The 16,104-nt window shown below is 34.9% G+C and overlaps 1 protein-coding gene across 1 annotated transcript in view; it reads right to left on the reverse strand.

The window, feature by feature from the left end:
- Window positions 1-16,104, reverse strand: part of LOC141501315 (selenocysteine insertion sequence-binding protein 2-like) — a 76,153-nt gene that overhangs the window by 37,033 nt on the left and 23,016 nt on the right. Inside the window, exons 8-11 of the mRNA XM_074205201.1 lie at window positions 8,052-8,171; window positions 6,187-6,276; window positions 5,329-5,418; window positions 3,951-4,083 (exon numbers count right to left, since the gene is read on the reverse strand). Coding sequence (XP_074061302.1) covers window positions 3,951-4,083; window positions 5,329-5,418; window positions 6,187-6,276; window positions 8,052-8,171 — 433 coding nt within the window. The remainder of the gene's footprint in view (window positions 1-3,950; window positions 4,084-5,328; window positions 5,419-6,186; window positions 6,277-8,051; window positions 8,172-16,104) is intronic.

The following is a 16,104-nucleotide window of genomic DNA, read 5'->3' on the forward strand; positions in this document are numbered from 1 at the left end:
ACTTTGTGACATTAGAGTGACTTAGACAATTTAATGTTTTTCCAATTGTAAACTGTAAGAGTACACAAAATTTCTTTAAAGTAATTTTAAAATTACTTCAATCTTTCCTATTACCCAACTTCAGTGAGAAAATTTAAAACAAAAATCAAAAAATCAAAAACTTGAAAAATAAAACCCTCAATATATACTATTATCACCCAGGAAGGAAAAAAAAAGTCCTTATCTGCCATCTGTGAAAATGTATATCCCCTCCTTGATTTTAAATATAGTATCTCTCTATCAGAAGGTAAATGACTTATTTCAACTTCATTCTTCTGAACTACTTGTTCATCATATTCTTCCCTCAGGTTGAACCAATCCTGCACTCCTGGTAGAACTAAAACCTGGTCATACCGTGCAATCATTCTAAGATGCAGAGACTCCTTGTAAATATTTTATTTAAAAATTTTGCACCAATGTTCATTAAGACAATGATCTATAATTTTCTTCTTCTGAGTTCTCTTTTCCTGCTTTAGGTATTGTGATCATTATCTGTAACACATTTGGAAGAATATCTGCTAGTCTTATTTTTTTTCCTTTGAGATTTCCTTTATGGCTTATTTATTTCTTTTTGTGATACTATTTCATCTCTCCATCCACTGCACCACCTACATGCCTTTTTCTAAAAGTCTATTAAAAGTCCTTAACTTCTTCTTAATATTTTGGGTCAATGTGGTTAGATATGAATGGGGTACACTGAGATCCCTGGTCCTCTACTATTTTAGTTTTACTATTACTCCTTCCAATTCAATGAAATTTTCCACGAAGTATTTAGTTTTATATTGTTAGGAGCATGTATATTCAGTACTTTTAAGCATAATGCAACTTCCTTGCTTATCTCATTTTATCTTAGAAATACTTATTGTTACCTTAAGTGAAATCATGATTTTGTCTTTTAGTTAACTGAAGGATAACAAATTTTGAAGTCATTCATTTTCACACTATGAGAATCTTTTTAATTTTTTTTTAGGTTTTTGCAAGGCAAATGGGGTTAAGTGGCTTGCCCAAGGCCACATAGCTAGGTAATTATTAAGTGTCTGAGACCGGATTTGAACCCAGGTACTCCTGACTCCAGGGATGGTGCTTTATCCACTGCACCACCTAGCCGCCCCAATAGTTAACATTTAACTAGCACTTTAGATTATATGCTAGGCACCACGCTAAGTATTTTATAAATGTCATTTGATCTTAATGACCTTGTGAAATATGCATGATTATTAATTACATTTTATAGATGAGGAAACTTAAGACAAACAGAAGTTAAATGAGATGCACAGAATCGTAGAGTTAGTAAGCATCTGAGACTGGATCTTTTTGACTCCAGGCTCCAGCACTCAATCCACTGTGCTACCTAAACGCTAGTGGATATAAAGGCCATTTCTGATCTGGAAGAACTTGAAGGGCATGGGTGTCCAAGGTTTTCACCTCCCCTGGGCTGCACTGCCCTTGAACAAAATTTGTCAAGGGTTGCATATGGAATCTAAAATTTATTTATGACGAAAATGTAACCCATATTATCAATGAGGATAATAATAAAATGCAATAATGTAATAAAATATGGTTGAGGACTACTGGAAGATCCCTGAAGAAATCATGAAAAAGGGTAAAAATATCACTTGTATAAAAATATTCATAGCAGCCCTGTTTAAAGTGGCAAAAAGAATTGGAAATTGAGTGAATGTCCATTAATTGGGGAATGGCTGAACAAATTGTGGTATACGCATGTTATGGAATACTACTGTTCGATGAAAAACCAGGAAGGATGGGAAGTCAGAGAAGACTGGAAGGATTTGCATGAACTGATGCTGAGTGAGATGAGCAGAACCAGAAAAACACTGTACACCTTAACAGCTACATGGGGGTCATGATCAACCTTAATGAACTTGCTCATTCCATCAGTGCAACAATCTGGGACAATTTTAGAGTATCTACCATCTCTATCCAAATTGTGGAGTTTAAACAAAGACCAAAGACTATTACCTTTAATTTAAACTTTTTTTAAAAAGGCATCTCATGTAATTTTGTTATCTCATTTTTTTTCCCCTTAAGGATATGATTGTTCTCTCAACACATTCAATTTTGATCAATGTATAACATGGAAACAATGTAAAGACTATCAGACTGCCTTCTGTGGGGGGGATGGGAGGAAGTGAGATGGGGGGAAAATTGCAAAATTCAAAAAAACAATAAAGAAAAATAATTTTAAAAATATGGTGAGGATCACCTGCAGTTCAAGGGCTATCTAGGATATGGAGGGTCTCCCACCATCTGCAGCCTTGCCTCCTAATCAACTGCAGCTGAACAGAGCTGGAGAAAGTCATGAATTCACCTTAACTGGAACCACCACAAATGTTATGCAATGGCAATGGGGTAAGATAATCCCTTTCTACCTTTTAAATTCAATTTTCTATTGTATTTATCACAACAGCTATTCCATTCTGAAAACCTCTCATTTCACACATCTTCAGCTGGGGAACCTACCTCTCATCATTCACCTAAAAAAGAAAAATGAGGTAATTAAAAGAACTCACTCTTCTCCATCCTCATCTCACATCACTTAAAATGACTTTCCTGACTATCTATTCTAATCTCATATGGAAAAAGTGGTCTTTCTCTTTGTCAAAACAAACCATTCACATGCAGCCTTGATTCCTTTTTATCCTTCTCCAAGACTGTCTGTCTCTACTCTCTCACTTATATTCTTTCTTTGCTTGCTTTTTTGTAAGGCAATGGGGTTAAGTGACTTGCCCAAATTCACACAGCTAAGTAATTATCAAGTGTCTGAGGCCATATTTGAACTCAAGTCCTCCTGACTCCAGGGCTGGTGCTTTTTCCACTGCTCCAACTAGCTGCCTTCTCACTTATATTCAATCCCTCCCCAGGTATTAGTTGGTTCCCACAACCTATTAATAGGAACAAGTCTTCCCCATCTTCAAAAAACTTTCACTTGATCCAGCCATCCCTTTCATCCCTCTACCTTTCTTTACCTTCTCAGTTAAACCAACTTGAGAAAACAATTATCAGTGCCTACTCTTTCTTTCCTCTCACTCTCTTCTAAGTCCTTTGCAATTTGGTTTCTGATATCATTCAACTGAAACAGTTTTCTTTGCTACAAAATTATCAATTATTTATCAAATCTAAATGCCTTTTCTCAAACCTCTTCCTTTACTTCTATTACTTTTGATATTATCATTTTTCCTGGATACTCTCTCTTCTCTAGATTTGTATGACATAGCTCTTTCCTGGTTCCTAATTGCCTTTTTTTCAGTTTTCTTTGTTGGATCTTTATCCAGAGCAAACACATTATTATGGATGTCTCTTGTGTCAGTCCTGGAATCTTTTTTTTTCTCCTCCTAAACTATTTCACTTGGTAATGTCATCAGCTTCCATGGATTCATTTAACATTTCCATATATAGATTATTGAATCTGTTTATCCAATCTTAATGTGATTTCCAATCTACTTTCAACTGCCTTTTTGACATCTGGAAATATATAGGCATCTAAAATTCAACATTTCTCAAGCTGAATTTATTATGCTTCTAAAAAAATTTTCTCTCTCTCCTAAGAGCTTATATAATTTTTCCAGCTTTAGCATTTATGAACTTGATAAAGTTAAATGACTTAACTATTCTAAGTTTCAACTTATTCACCTCTAATTGGTATACATGACCTATGTACATAATCAGTAGGAAGATGCAATAAACTTCATTTTATAATGATGTTTTCATTGCTATTAATTCCTTTCCACAAATTAAATCATTTTCTTTATAATTCCTTGAAAATCTATTATTCAAATAACCTTTATAAAGTAAAACTAATTATCCCCAAAATGTAACATTAAATTGTTTCCTTCTTTTCTTTCTGAAGCAAACAGATAGTGAAGGGAAAGAAGATAAGTGACTTTTCTTACCAGAAACTACAATAGGTTTGGAATTCTGTTTTGAATTCTGTGAATGTTGCTTTTTTTCCAATGCAGCCAGCATTCCTCCCAAATCCAATTTCACTGGAGTTTGACTCTTCTTCCCAAACTTTTTTGCAGTAGTCTAAAAATAAAGTAAAAATAGGATTTTTTTATCACACATATATTCAGCCTACATAAAAACAACACATATTTATTTACAAACACCATCACATATATTTATGTATGTATATACATACTCATCAAGTAAATACATTTAGATAGCTCTTTTTTAAAAGTTTTCACCATATGTTATTAAATGTTATTAAAACATTTAAAGTAATATTTATAGGGCCTGTTTATTTCACCTACTGACCTATTAAGAGCTAGAAAATCCAACCCACTATTTCTGGCACAGAGAGGTTAAAATGACTAGAAGAAACTAACATAACAAGTTTGTGACAGTTAGGAGATAACTGCCTAGCAAATATTTCAAACTGGTTACTCTAATTTCAAACTCTCAATATATCTAAAAAATAACCAATTTTCCTTTCCCCATAATCCACCCCTCTTTTTCTTTTTCCACAGAGGGTACCAACATTTTTGAGTTTTTCAGATGACTAACCATATCATTGTCCTTGACTCTTTACTCTCCCTTCACCCTACATATCCAATTGGTTGACAAGTGCCCCTTATTCTTCTATAACTTCTTTTATCCAACCTCTTTTCTCTGGCTCATACGGTCTTAGTTCAGGCCCCTAAGTGACTATGCACAGTCTCTGAATCAATACCTGGCCTCAAGGTTTTCCCTATTCCAGTCCATCCTCCTCATGCTGCCAAGGTGATTCTCCTTAAGGTAAACAGGTCTTTACTCACAAGGCACTTCATTTCCTGTCTTCAGGCCTTTGCACTGCTCATTCTCCATGTCAGGAAAGTACTACTTCCTTCTCATTCCATGGTAGAAACAATTGCAGCTCAACTTCCGCCTTTTACATGAAACCATTTGTGATTTTCCCCTTCCCCAAATATTAGAGTCCCCTTCAACTACTTCATATTTATTCAGCACATATATATGTACATGTTGTCTCTTCCAACAGAATATAAGTTCCTTAAAAAGAAGAGATTGTTTCATTTTTTTATCTGTGTATCCCTGGCACCTAGATTTGCAAGAAAGTATAACAAAACAATGTGCTCTGAAATGCCATATTATAAAAGACACAGATGTGAGAAAGTCTAACTCAATAAAAAGTCTAATACTGAAATGTTATAATGATATGTGGAAACAAATAAATTAACCAAATTAAAATATAAATTCAAAATTTACAATGCTTAACTTCACCCCAGAAAACTAATTAACCTATTAGAGAGATTTTGTCATTATTAAGTTCACCTCTGGTTGCTGTTTAGAGTGAAATTTTGATGACTGCAGTCCATTTTTTCTGTCAGAAGTCAATGTATGGTTAACAAGTTCTTCAGAATCCTAGAGAAAACCAAATCATTCTTTAGTTTACCAAAATTTATTTTGCCTTAATGGTTTTGTAAGCCATTGTAAACGTTAAAACTGTAATAGCTTCTGAATTGTAATGCATAATATCCACTTCATTGATAATTTCAGACATTATATTACAATCGTGGGCAAGGGGAAGGAAGTACCCTATCTATGCCTCTCAACTAACCTCTCTTTTGACAGAAAAGTTTAAGCAAAAAACAGTGACTGAATCTGACAAAGTGGACACACATTCCACCTTCTCTACAATAAAGACAGAGGTATATTTCATCAGTTCTCCAACATCACCATTGGGTTTTTCAATTACTCAGTTTGCTTTCATTTTGATGATTCTTTGATTTGCAATGTATAACATGAATTTAAATTAAAATTTCTTAGAAAATTTTCTCTTCAGGGCAGCTAGGTGGTGCAGTGGGTAGAGTACCAGCCCTGGAGTCAGAGGAGGACCTAAATTCAAAGCTAGCTGTGTGAACTTAGGAAACTCACAATCCCACTGCCTTAAATAAATAGAAATTTGTTTTAAAAAAGATGGGATATTGATAGGCTATTACAAAATAGAAAAAGTGCTTTACCTAAAAAAAAATAATAATAAAACCTGTTCTTCCAACCCATTTTTCCCCCTATCACTATGAAATTAAGCAGGAAAAAAAATTATTTTAGGAGAAAAAAATCTAAGTTTTCACTTAAACCACAAAAGGCAGACCAGCAAGAATTATGTTTTACCTCTTTTAAAAACGTTACCTCTGATTGGTGTTTAGAGAAACATTTTGATGGCTCCAGTTTGTTTTTTCTTTCAGAAGAAACTGTCAAATTTGGAAATTCTTCAATATCCTAAATAAATGATATTCTTTTATATATTTATGAAAAACCCTAAAAACACAATGTACATATTCAGAAAAAAACCCCAAAAACTTTGTTATGTTTTAGGAATTTCTTCCAAATCTACAATGCTGTACAATAAAAAAAATAAATAAATAGCACAGAACAATACAATATGCTTTTAATTTTAATTTTAGAAGAAAAATTAGAATTACTTCCCTTATGTGGTCCAATAAAGGATCCCCAGGAATATCATTAATGGTACATCATTAAATCAATATTGTAAAAGAATTTTGGGGCTTGAGTCTATAGTTTCATCTCATTTAGTACTGCACTTCCTATGATTTAGAACATTCTGAAGTTTTTTCCACTAGTGCCTTTCCTTGAATTCTTCTTCCCATTTAACTTAACCCTTACCTTTCTTCTCCCTAGTCCTTACTGCTCTTCTACCTCCTTTCATTGTACTTTCTGGAAGGATTGATCTATATTTATCAAATTTGCCTTCACCCTCCATTTTAATTCTTGCACTCTTCCAATCTTCTGATACTAATTAAAATTGACTTTCTCATGAAAAATACTATTTCTCTTGTTACCTAATCCAATGTCAACTACTTCTCTTGTTTCCCATGACATACAAGAGTCGAAAGATGAGTTTGCATACTATCAATTTCTAAACTCTCCCTCCCCCACTATCACTAAATAATTATTCTCTTTGAAGTTCATACTCATAAATGTTGATATTTATATAGAGTTTTAAGTATTGAAAGACACTTTAAATGTCACCTCATTTGATTCACTTGGCACATTCACAGGTCAAATACTATGAACATTATCACCATGGGATTATTAAGCCTTCTACCCAAAGTCATATAAGCTACCAGTACACGGAATGATATTTCAACATTAAGCTTCCTACTATTTTTGCAAATTAGAAAAAAAATGGCAGAAGATGGTAATAATCAATACTGGAGGGCACTCTTTATAGAGCTATAAATAATGAGAACTATTTTTGGAAAGCAATCTGGAATTATGCAAATAAAGATCCTAAAATGTTCATATTCTTTACCTTACTAATTCCACCAATAAGTTAATATCCCAAGGAAGTTACTGGTAAGAACAAAGTTCCCATACATATCAAAATATTCACAGCAAAAAATTGGAAGCAAAGTAGATATCCATTTACCAGGGATGGTTAAACCAATTGTGGCACATGAATGCAATAACTGAAATATATTGGAAAATAAGGAATGAACTTAAATCCTCCTACACTAATTCTCTATAGGCTGGGCATCTCAAGCCTCAGGAAATCAAAAACATTAAATAACCTCTACATCCTTAAAAACACCAGCCTAATCTATTTAAACAAGTGCTCTGACTATCACAAGGTATAGTTAAAAAAAAGCCTTTTCTTGAAACCACTTAGAGACAACCCATTACAATAGAACTTTATGCCAAATTCTTCTCTACAATGAGATTCTACCAATGGCTTTTTATTTTAAGTAATAAAATACTTAAAGTATGAATAGGTATTTTCTTAGTTAAAAAAACTGTATTTGTAAGGATAATCAAAGAGATTATACATTACCTAAAAAAGGTTATAATAACTAAGTAAATGAATATTAAATACTAACATAAGTAGCTTTGTCAAAAGAAAAATATACATGATAAATCTATTTAAAAACTAGAAAATTAAAAACAATAACTTCAATTAGAAAATATAAACCTAGGTTTCTATGAACACAAATATATTTAACACACCATAGAAACAATAATAAAAACAAATATACTTCAATCCTTGGTGGCTCCTGAACCATAAGAGTTTCATAATTTGCTTTCGGCTTCTTTTTCTTTTTCTTGTTCTTTCTCATTTCTTCCTGGTCAGTTTCACACACATTGTTGGTTTTTGTCTATGAGAAACAAAGTAGAAAAAAAATACTATTTTATAAAAATTCAGGAGTGGATTAAGTCTCTCTCAATAAAGTGTTACAAAATGCTAAAGGGTTCCTAAACTTGTCTTTATGAATTGTTATATTTCCAAAATAATGGACCCAGGGTATGCAGAAGGTCTGGAACATGCCAAGGATAAAGAAACTCTCTGGGATGACATAATTTGTTGTTTGTACCCAGCTGGACTCCCTCTGTGTCCTGGGAGTCAAAACAGGCACTAGGCAATCTGTACCATGAGAAATTGTTTGTGCAGCTGACACCCTTGTAAATAAGCAGACCATAATATTTTCAAAATCTAGCATTTCCCAAGAGAAAAAAAAATCTGCTTTTGCTAATTTATTTTTTCTTTCTCTGCCATTCCCATTTAAATAAAGATTATATTTTTCCTCCTCTACTTCAATTGCATAAATATCCAAGCTTCTGTTTGGATTGTGAACTCTTTGCACTTGTTTATGGCTTCACATGCACACTCATTTCTCTTGTAATAAACCTAATTTTTCACCTAAGTTTCATCAAGTTGTGATTGCCTGTTGACAAAATTCACTATAGTTTTTCATAGATAGTTTACCCTTCATTTGTTTTCGTTCCACAAGTAGAAAAATACAATTTATTCCACTGAGTAAAATCATTTGGAAAACTGTTACATATGGTTACTGTTAATATTCTGAATTTGAGAAGCCTTTATTTATATATAGTACATGGAAAAAGTATTATGATCAGACTGTGCACTAATTGAATATTATCCAATGAAAATGACACAACAATGAAGTAGGATCTTATTAAAGTAAGGCCTCTCTTCCTTGGTCTTTGGGTAAATTCACATTTAACAGTTACATTTAACATTTCAATTATAACTTGCTTTTATCTAACAAATCTTTCACTGAAAACACATTAACTGTACTATGTAAAGGTCAATTCTGGAGCATTTATTAGTTTCTGAAAATTTCAACACTGTTGTTGGGAATTGTAAATTATTTTAGTCCAACTGTTGTGGAAAACAAATTGGAATTATGCAACAAAAGTATTAAATCTCTTTTGACTCAAAGATCTCATTTGCTAGTCAAGATAGAAAATCTCAAAAATCACTGTAGCAATTTTTGTAATAGCAAAGAATGAACACTGTGGTATATGAAGAAAATCTATTAGCATTCCATTAAAAAAACACATGTATAAGGAATTCAGAAAAACATGGAAAATATAAATGATATAAAACAAAGAAAATAGAATTTGAAAAATGTCCACGTATAACCAAAAAAATGTAAATGAAAAGTACACACACAAAAAAGACATTTGATCTCAAATGAAATGATAAATATAGATACAGAAGACAGAAAACCACTCAAGATTCCATTACTAGGTGCTGTTTTTATCTCCCTCCATACTTCTCCCTTGATTAACCTTATCAAGCTCCTATGAGAATAATTATTATGTATATGTTTGACTGTTTTTCTTGAGGGAATCAGTTAAAGTTTTATGCAGAACAAAATGTTTGAGCTATGTCTGAAAGGAAGGGAGGAAAATCTCTTAAGTGGAGTTAAAAGAATTTCAGTTATATGCAACAGTCACTGCAAAAGTAGGGAGGTAAATAAGAGAGTTGCATGTGGAAAACAAAGAAAAGATCTGATTGGTGCTGCAGACACCCCTGTAAAAATAGGGTCTATTATAATTATACTCATTTTACAGATAAAGAAAAGGAGACAGGCTAAATAACTGACTTGCCTAGGATCATTCAGGTGCATTTGAACTCACCCAATCCTAACTCAATGGAGCCACCTAGCAGCCCTAAGGGTAAATCTGTTTTTAACAAAGGCAAGGCTCCATGGGAATTAAACACTGCAGATACAAACAGGAGGGTTTTTTTTTTTTTCACATTTTAGCAAGACAATGGGGTTAAGTGGCTTGCCCAAAGCCAGCTAGGTAATTATTAAGTGTCTGAGGCCAGACTTGAACAGGTACTCCTGACTCCAGGGCTGGTGCTCTACCCATTGCGCCACCTAGCCACCCCTACAATCAGTTGTGGTTAGCTTTGAGAGGTCATTTTTTTCTTTTTTTAAAAAGTATTTGGGGGGGGCGGAGCCAAGATGGCAGCCTCTTAGGTGCTCTCTCCAAAATATTTCAAAAACCTTAAAATTATGACTCTAACTAAATTCTAAGACAGAACCCATTGAAAAATGCAATGAGGCAATTCTCCACTCCAAGGTAAACTGAAAAATAGGGGGAAAGTTCTGTTCCATGGGGTTGGAGGGGCGGCAGCATCAGAGTGAAGGAACTTCAGCCTTCCAGCAACAGCCCAACAACAGAAGCAGTTTCCTGACCTGAACCCCAGAGAGCACCAAGTACAACTACCTGACAGGCAGACCTCTGCCAGAGTGAGCACAAAGCCTAGGCCAGTACGGCCCTCCTCAGTGTAGCCCAGATGCCAGGAAATGGAAGCAGGGGCCTCCAGGAAGCTGCTCCCTAAGAGCTCAGCCCATGGAAAATGAGGGGGTGGAGGGAGACTGCCCAGGTCTGTCCTCTGTTCTGGGGACAGCACTCTGGAAATTTAACCATATTCAGACCCTGGTCACAGTCTGGGCCCCCATAGAGCAGGGCCCCTCCTCACAGCCCTGTGCACTTGTGGTCATTCAACAGACCAGGAGAGCAATCAGAGTCAATCAACTACCCAGCAAAAGTGAATATCCTCTTCCAAGGGAAAAAAATGAACTTTCAGTGAAACAAGGGAATTTCAAATTTTCCTGTTAAAACAGAGCTGAACAGAAAGTCTGACTCAGATAAAGCATAGAGACAGTGGATGAGAAGGGTAAATTATGAGGGACTTAATGATGAACTGCGTGCATTCCTACATGGAAAAGATGATACTGAAAATACTCATATGAACCTTATTTAATAGAGCAGGTAGGAGGTATATGTAGACAATGCACAGAAAAGAGCTGAATTTGAAAATATAATATATTGTAAAATGGAGTCAATGGGTGAAAGGGAAATGTACTTAGAGTAAGAGAAAGAAGAGGTAGAATAGGCTAAGATATTTCATACAGTTTTTGCAATGGTATGGAAGGGGGGGAAGGCAAGGCAGAATGAGGGAACCTTCATTCTCATTGGAAATGGCTTAGAGAGGAAACAGCATACACACTCAATAGGGCAGACATCTAGAAGAAAAAGAAGGGGGACAAGGGGAGGGGAGGGGAGGGGAGAGGGGACATGGGTGATAGAAGAGGGTAGATCATAGGAGAGGAAGTCAGATAAAACACATTTTCTTTTTTACTTTTTGCAAGGTAGTAGGGATTGGGTGGCCTGTATGGGACCAGAGGGTTGAGTAGTTGCTGGGGTGGGATGTAGATTTGGGGCCTCTTGGCCCCAGGGCTGGTGCTCTGTCCACTGCGCCACTCAGCTGCCCAAAAAGCACATTTTTGAAGAAGGACAGAGTGAAGGGAGAGAGAAAATATAATAGATGGTAGTGGGGAGGAATGGATGGAGGGAATTACAATCAGCAACAGCAACTGTGAAAAATACAGAAGTAACTTCTATGATGGACTTAGGATAAATAATGTGATACAGCAGTGGATAGAGCACTGGCCCTGGAGTCAGGAGTACCTGAGTTCAAATCCAGTCTCAGACACTTAATAATTACCTAGCTGTGTGGCCTTGGGCAAGTCACTTAACTCCACTGCCTTGCAAAAAAAGAAAGTGATATACCTGAGAAAGAGCTGATGGATCGGAACACAAACACATTTTTTTTCTTTCTTTTACTTTATTTCTCATGAGGTTTTATATTTTTGTGGGGGAAAGGATATTATGTTTACTCTTAGACATGAATATTTTAGAAATATATAAATAAATTAAAGAAAATTGAAAAAAATTTTAAATTATTTGTTACAAGCACAGTTTACTGAAAGGAAGGGCAAATTCAGAAATTAAAAGTCATACCAAACTAAAAATATCAACTCTTTTACTACCTTCTCTTCATACCTCTCTTCTTGCCCCTCCTCCCTCCAACTGTAATAAACAGAATTTGTTAAATAATGTGGTTTGATGTGGATCTGGGCAAAATTGTAGTATATGACATAAAAGGGATAGTTAATAAACATTTAGAAAAGAAAGCAATGATCTCTTTCTGACTGAGGAATGGTTAAGCTAAAGTAACCTCAAATCTCTTTGGACGTGGTTACAAATGATCAAAGAACTAATATTAATATGAATTGATTTTTCTCAGTTTATCAGTTTGCCTGATGCTAAATTATTTGAAATAAGTAGTAAACTGAAAACAAAGTAACAGTTCTATCTGATTTAATTTTCAAAGCTAGCATTTGCATATCAAACCAGGCCACCTGACTCCTCAGGAGTCAGAGACAAGGAGTGATTTAAAGGCCTGATTTTTATAACAAAAAAAGCGGAATGAAAAATATCACTAACTTGTTTTGAATATAATTCAATTGGTCAAGGCAAGTCATCTGACTAATTAGCTTCTTCCTGACTTTCTTAATCCTAACTCAGAAGTACTAATGTTAGAACCGATATCTTTTGGGGCAGCTGGGTGGTGCAGTGTATAGAGAACCAGCCCTGGAGTCAGAAGTACCTGCATTCAAATCTGGTCTCAGACACTTAATAATTACCTAATTACCTAGCTGTGTGGCCTTGGGCAAGCCACTTTGCCTTGCAAAAAAAACATTAAAAAAAAAGTGATATATTTTGTAACCAGAAAGCATACTAGGAAAGAGAAACTTGTAGTCAGTAGTTAAAGCAATCACTCCTCTCCCCCATTTTCATAGAAGATTCCAACTCAACTCTAGCTCAAGGAAAAAAAAGGGAGCTTAACTACCAAGAGGACATTAATCTCTGACTAACTTTTCCCTTTTTTGTAACTTCATCTCTGATCAACAACTTCCCTTTCTATTAGAAACTAGAAAGGGAAATTTAATCTTTAAAAAAGCCAAGTCTTATAATTCTACAATTATTTTATTCCTCTAAATTATCTGCTACTAAATAAGTTCTTATCTATCTATTCAGTAAATCTATAGGCTACTTAGACTTAAGAGACTACATTGGTCTGGCTTAGTTCAGGGCTAGCTTTTCCTACAAAATGGAGTTTAATCCTATAATCAAACTGAAAATAAATCAATCAATAGTAATTTATTTCCTTTTCATAAGAGAATTATTTTGATAGAGAAGATATTTTAAGGACAGTATTCAAAGTTGTGTTTTACTCTACTCAACGCAACTGCTTTTCTTAAAATCACAAATATTAAATGTTTCAGAATTTTATTTCCTCTACAACTATTAAGTGAAGTAGCCAGGTTGACACAGCAGATGGGCTTGGAGTCAGAAACACATCTTTTCCTGAGTTCAAATCTGCCCTCAGAAGTTAATAGCTGTGTGATCCTGGTCACTTAACCCTGTTTGCCTCAGTTTACTCATCTATAAAATGAGCTAGAAAAAGAAAGTGCAAAATACTAGTCAGTTTCTTTGCCAAGAAAATACCAAATAGGACCATAAAAGGACTAGACTTAATAACAATAATGACAACACAACTATGAGCTATTCACAGAGCCAAAATGATATATTCTGCTGCATAAAAACTGATCTGCTTTTTCTCAAGTTTTATCAAGGATGACCTTGATGCATTTAAATAATTTTCATAAAAATTTTATAGCAATAATAAAGCAGATATATAACCTAGGAGTTACTCATCTTACAAAGCAAAATAATATTGCTTGTCCTTTATTCTTGAAGAAGACATGATATCAGCGAGGTGATGCATGTGAATTGGATTTGAGTGAGGGGATGCTGTACAAGACACCAGCCTCACTTTCTCCTCCAGAGCCAACTGAATCCAATGGGGCCACATATGAATCAGGATGACTGGAGATGGTCCTGGATGCAAGGCAGTCAGGATTAAGTGACTTCCCAGGGCCACATAGCTAGTTAGTGTCAAATGTTTGAGGCCAGATTCAGAACTCCTGTCCTGACTCCAAGACCAGTGCTCTATTCACTGCACCACCTAACTGCCCTGACAAAGCAAAATAATAATTCGCACAAGAGCAAGATTGGTCATTAACATCACAGCAAAATACGGTTTACAGAGAATATAACATGAAATCCAAGTAACTAGAGTAATTCAAAAGCATTTGTAGATGGACAGAGAACACATTCACTTTTTTTTATAACAACCTACTTTCACTAACATCTTAATGTACAACATGCTACAATAAGGAATGGAAATGACACTTAAGATTAAGTATAGAAGAATTGCTACATCTAATTCAGCATAAACAAGAACTGACCACATTCTGAAGGAAACAACATTTCAAATGGCTTCAGCAGATATTTCAGAAGGAAATATTTTGAAAATTAAGGTAATTGTGGTTATGAATACAAAGCTATTAGGACACATAGAAAATTAAGATCTGAATACTAAAAATCCATGAAATAAATATCCTTAGTTCTTAATTTAAAAAATTTTAAGTATGGGGGTGGCTAGGTGGCACAGTGGATAGAGCACCAGCCCTGGAGTCAGGAGTACCTGAGTTCAAATCCTGCCTCAAACACTTAATTACCTAACTGTGTGGCCTTGGGAAAGCCACTTAACTGCGTTTGAATTGCAAAAACCTACCAAAAAAAATTAAGTATGGAGGGAATATAGCTAACTAGAAAAATCTATCAAATATGAATAATTTAAAAAAGCAACTGGAAAACTATAAATTTTCAGTAAAAGATGCAGGAGACAGGACACTAATATTACACTGTTGACAAAACTTCAGTCCAACTTTCCAGGAAAAACAATTTTCAAACTGTTCTGATCCAGAAATCCTATTGGTGGGCATATCCTAAGACACAGAGTATCCCAAAAGTTTTGGTGTAAGTTTAAGCTTAAAATGTATGTATTACTGTACTAAGACTTTTGGAAAATCTTGTATAAAATAGTCTCACCTAATACCACAGTAGCACTTTTGTAGTAGCAAATGTCCATTAATTAGGGGAATAGTTGACCAAATAGTAATAATGTGATATTTTATCAATAATAATCTAAAATAATGTGAGATATTCTTGTGCTGTAAGAAATAACACATGAGGGGAAAAAGTAAAAGATGAGGATTGAGAAAACATCATTAGATATAGTAAGAAAGAAATCATTTGAGAGACATACTACTAAAATAACAATATGAAATTTAATAATCAAACTCAGATATCCACTCCAGCTAAGATTTAAAAGAATACTACATCAATAATCAAGAAGACCAAAGAAAGATAGGTTCCTTCATCTAGCCTAGAGATGCCTAGGAAGATGGACAGAAGTCTAAAGACATGAAGAGTTGGGTCAGGTTAGGTAGAAATTAGCATCTAGGCTGGTAAGCAGGTCTTAAGTGAGAGGTTGACTTGAGTTGGAATACTTTTAGGAGGAGACTGAAGCTTACAAGTACTCTGGGGACAAGAAAAAGGAGAGAGAGAAAAAGCTGATGTGAACTTTTATATTCAAGATCTGAAGCCACATCTGGATATTTGTCTAGGACTGTATGAGAAGTAGAGACTGGCTCATTCTGGATGGGTCACTGTGCTTAGTCAGTGGAGCATGGCATGCCTTAGAACACTAGGACATAAGGAGTTACAAAAGGAAACAAAGCCAACTCAGTACCTGGGAGCACATGAGGTGAGGGAAGATGGGGGCTTCAAGAAAGCCTGAGAACAACAATGTCCAACACTTAACAGAAGACTGTCAAGGTCACATTGACAACAGAACCAAAGTCCATTTGAAGTTTATTTAGGGATAAGAGACAGTACTGAGTCAATATCAAGACATTCACTGAGTTACCAGAAGAGGAAGCCTATGTCAGGGGCTTCAAGACTAGGTCCTAAGTCATGTTATCCAGTGGTATCTACTCTATAGAGGGACCAAAT

Source organism: Macrotis lagotis, chromosome X (assembly GCF_037893015.1).
Source record: "Macrotis lagotis isolate mMagLag1 chromosome X, bilby.v1.9.chrom.fasta, whole genome shotgun sequence".
Taxonomy (NCBI): domain Eukaryota; kingdom Metazoa; phylum Chordata; class Mammalia; order Peramelemorphia; family Peramelidae; genus Macrotis; species Macrotis lagotis.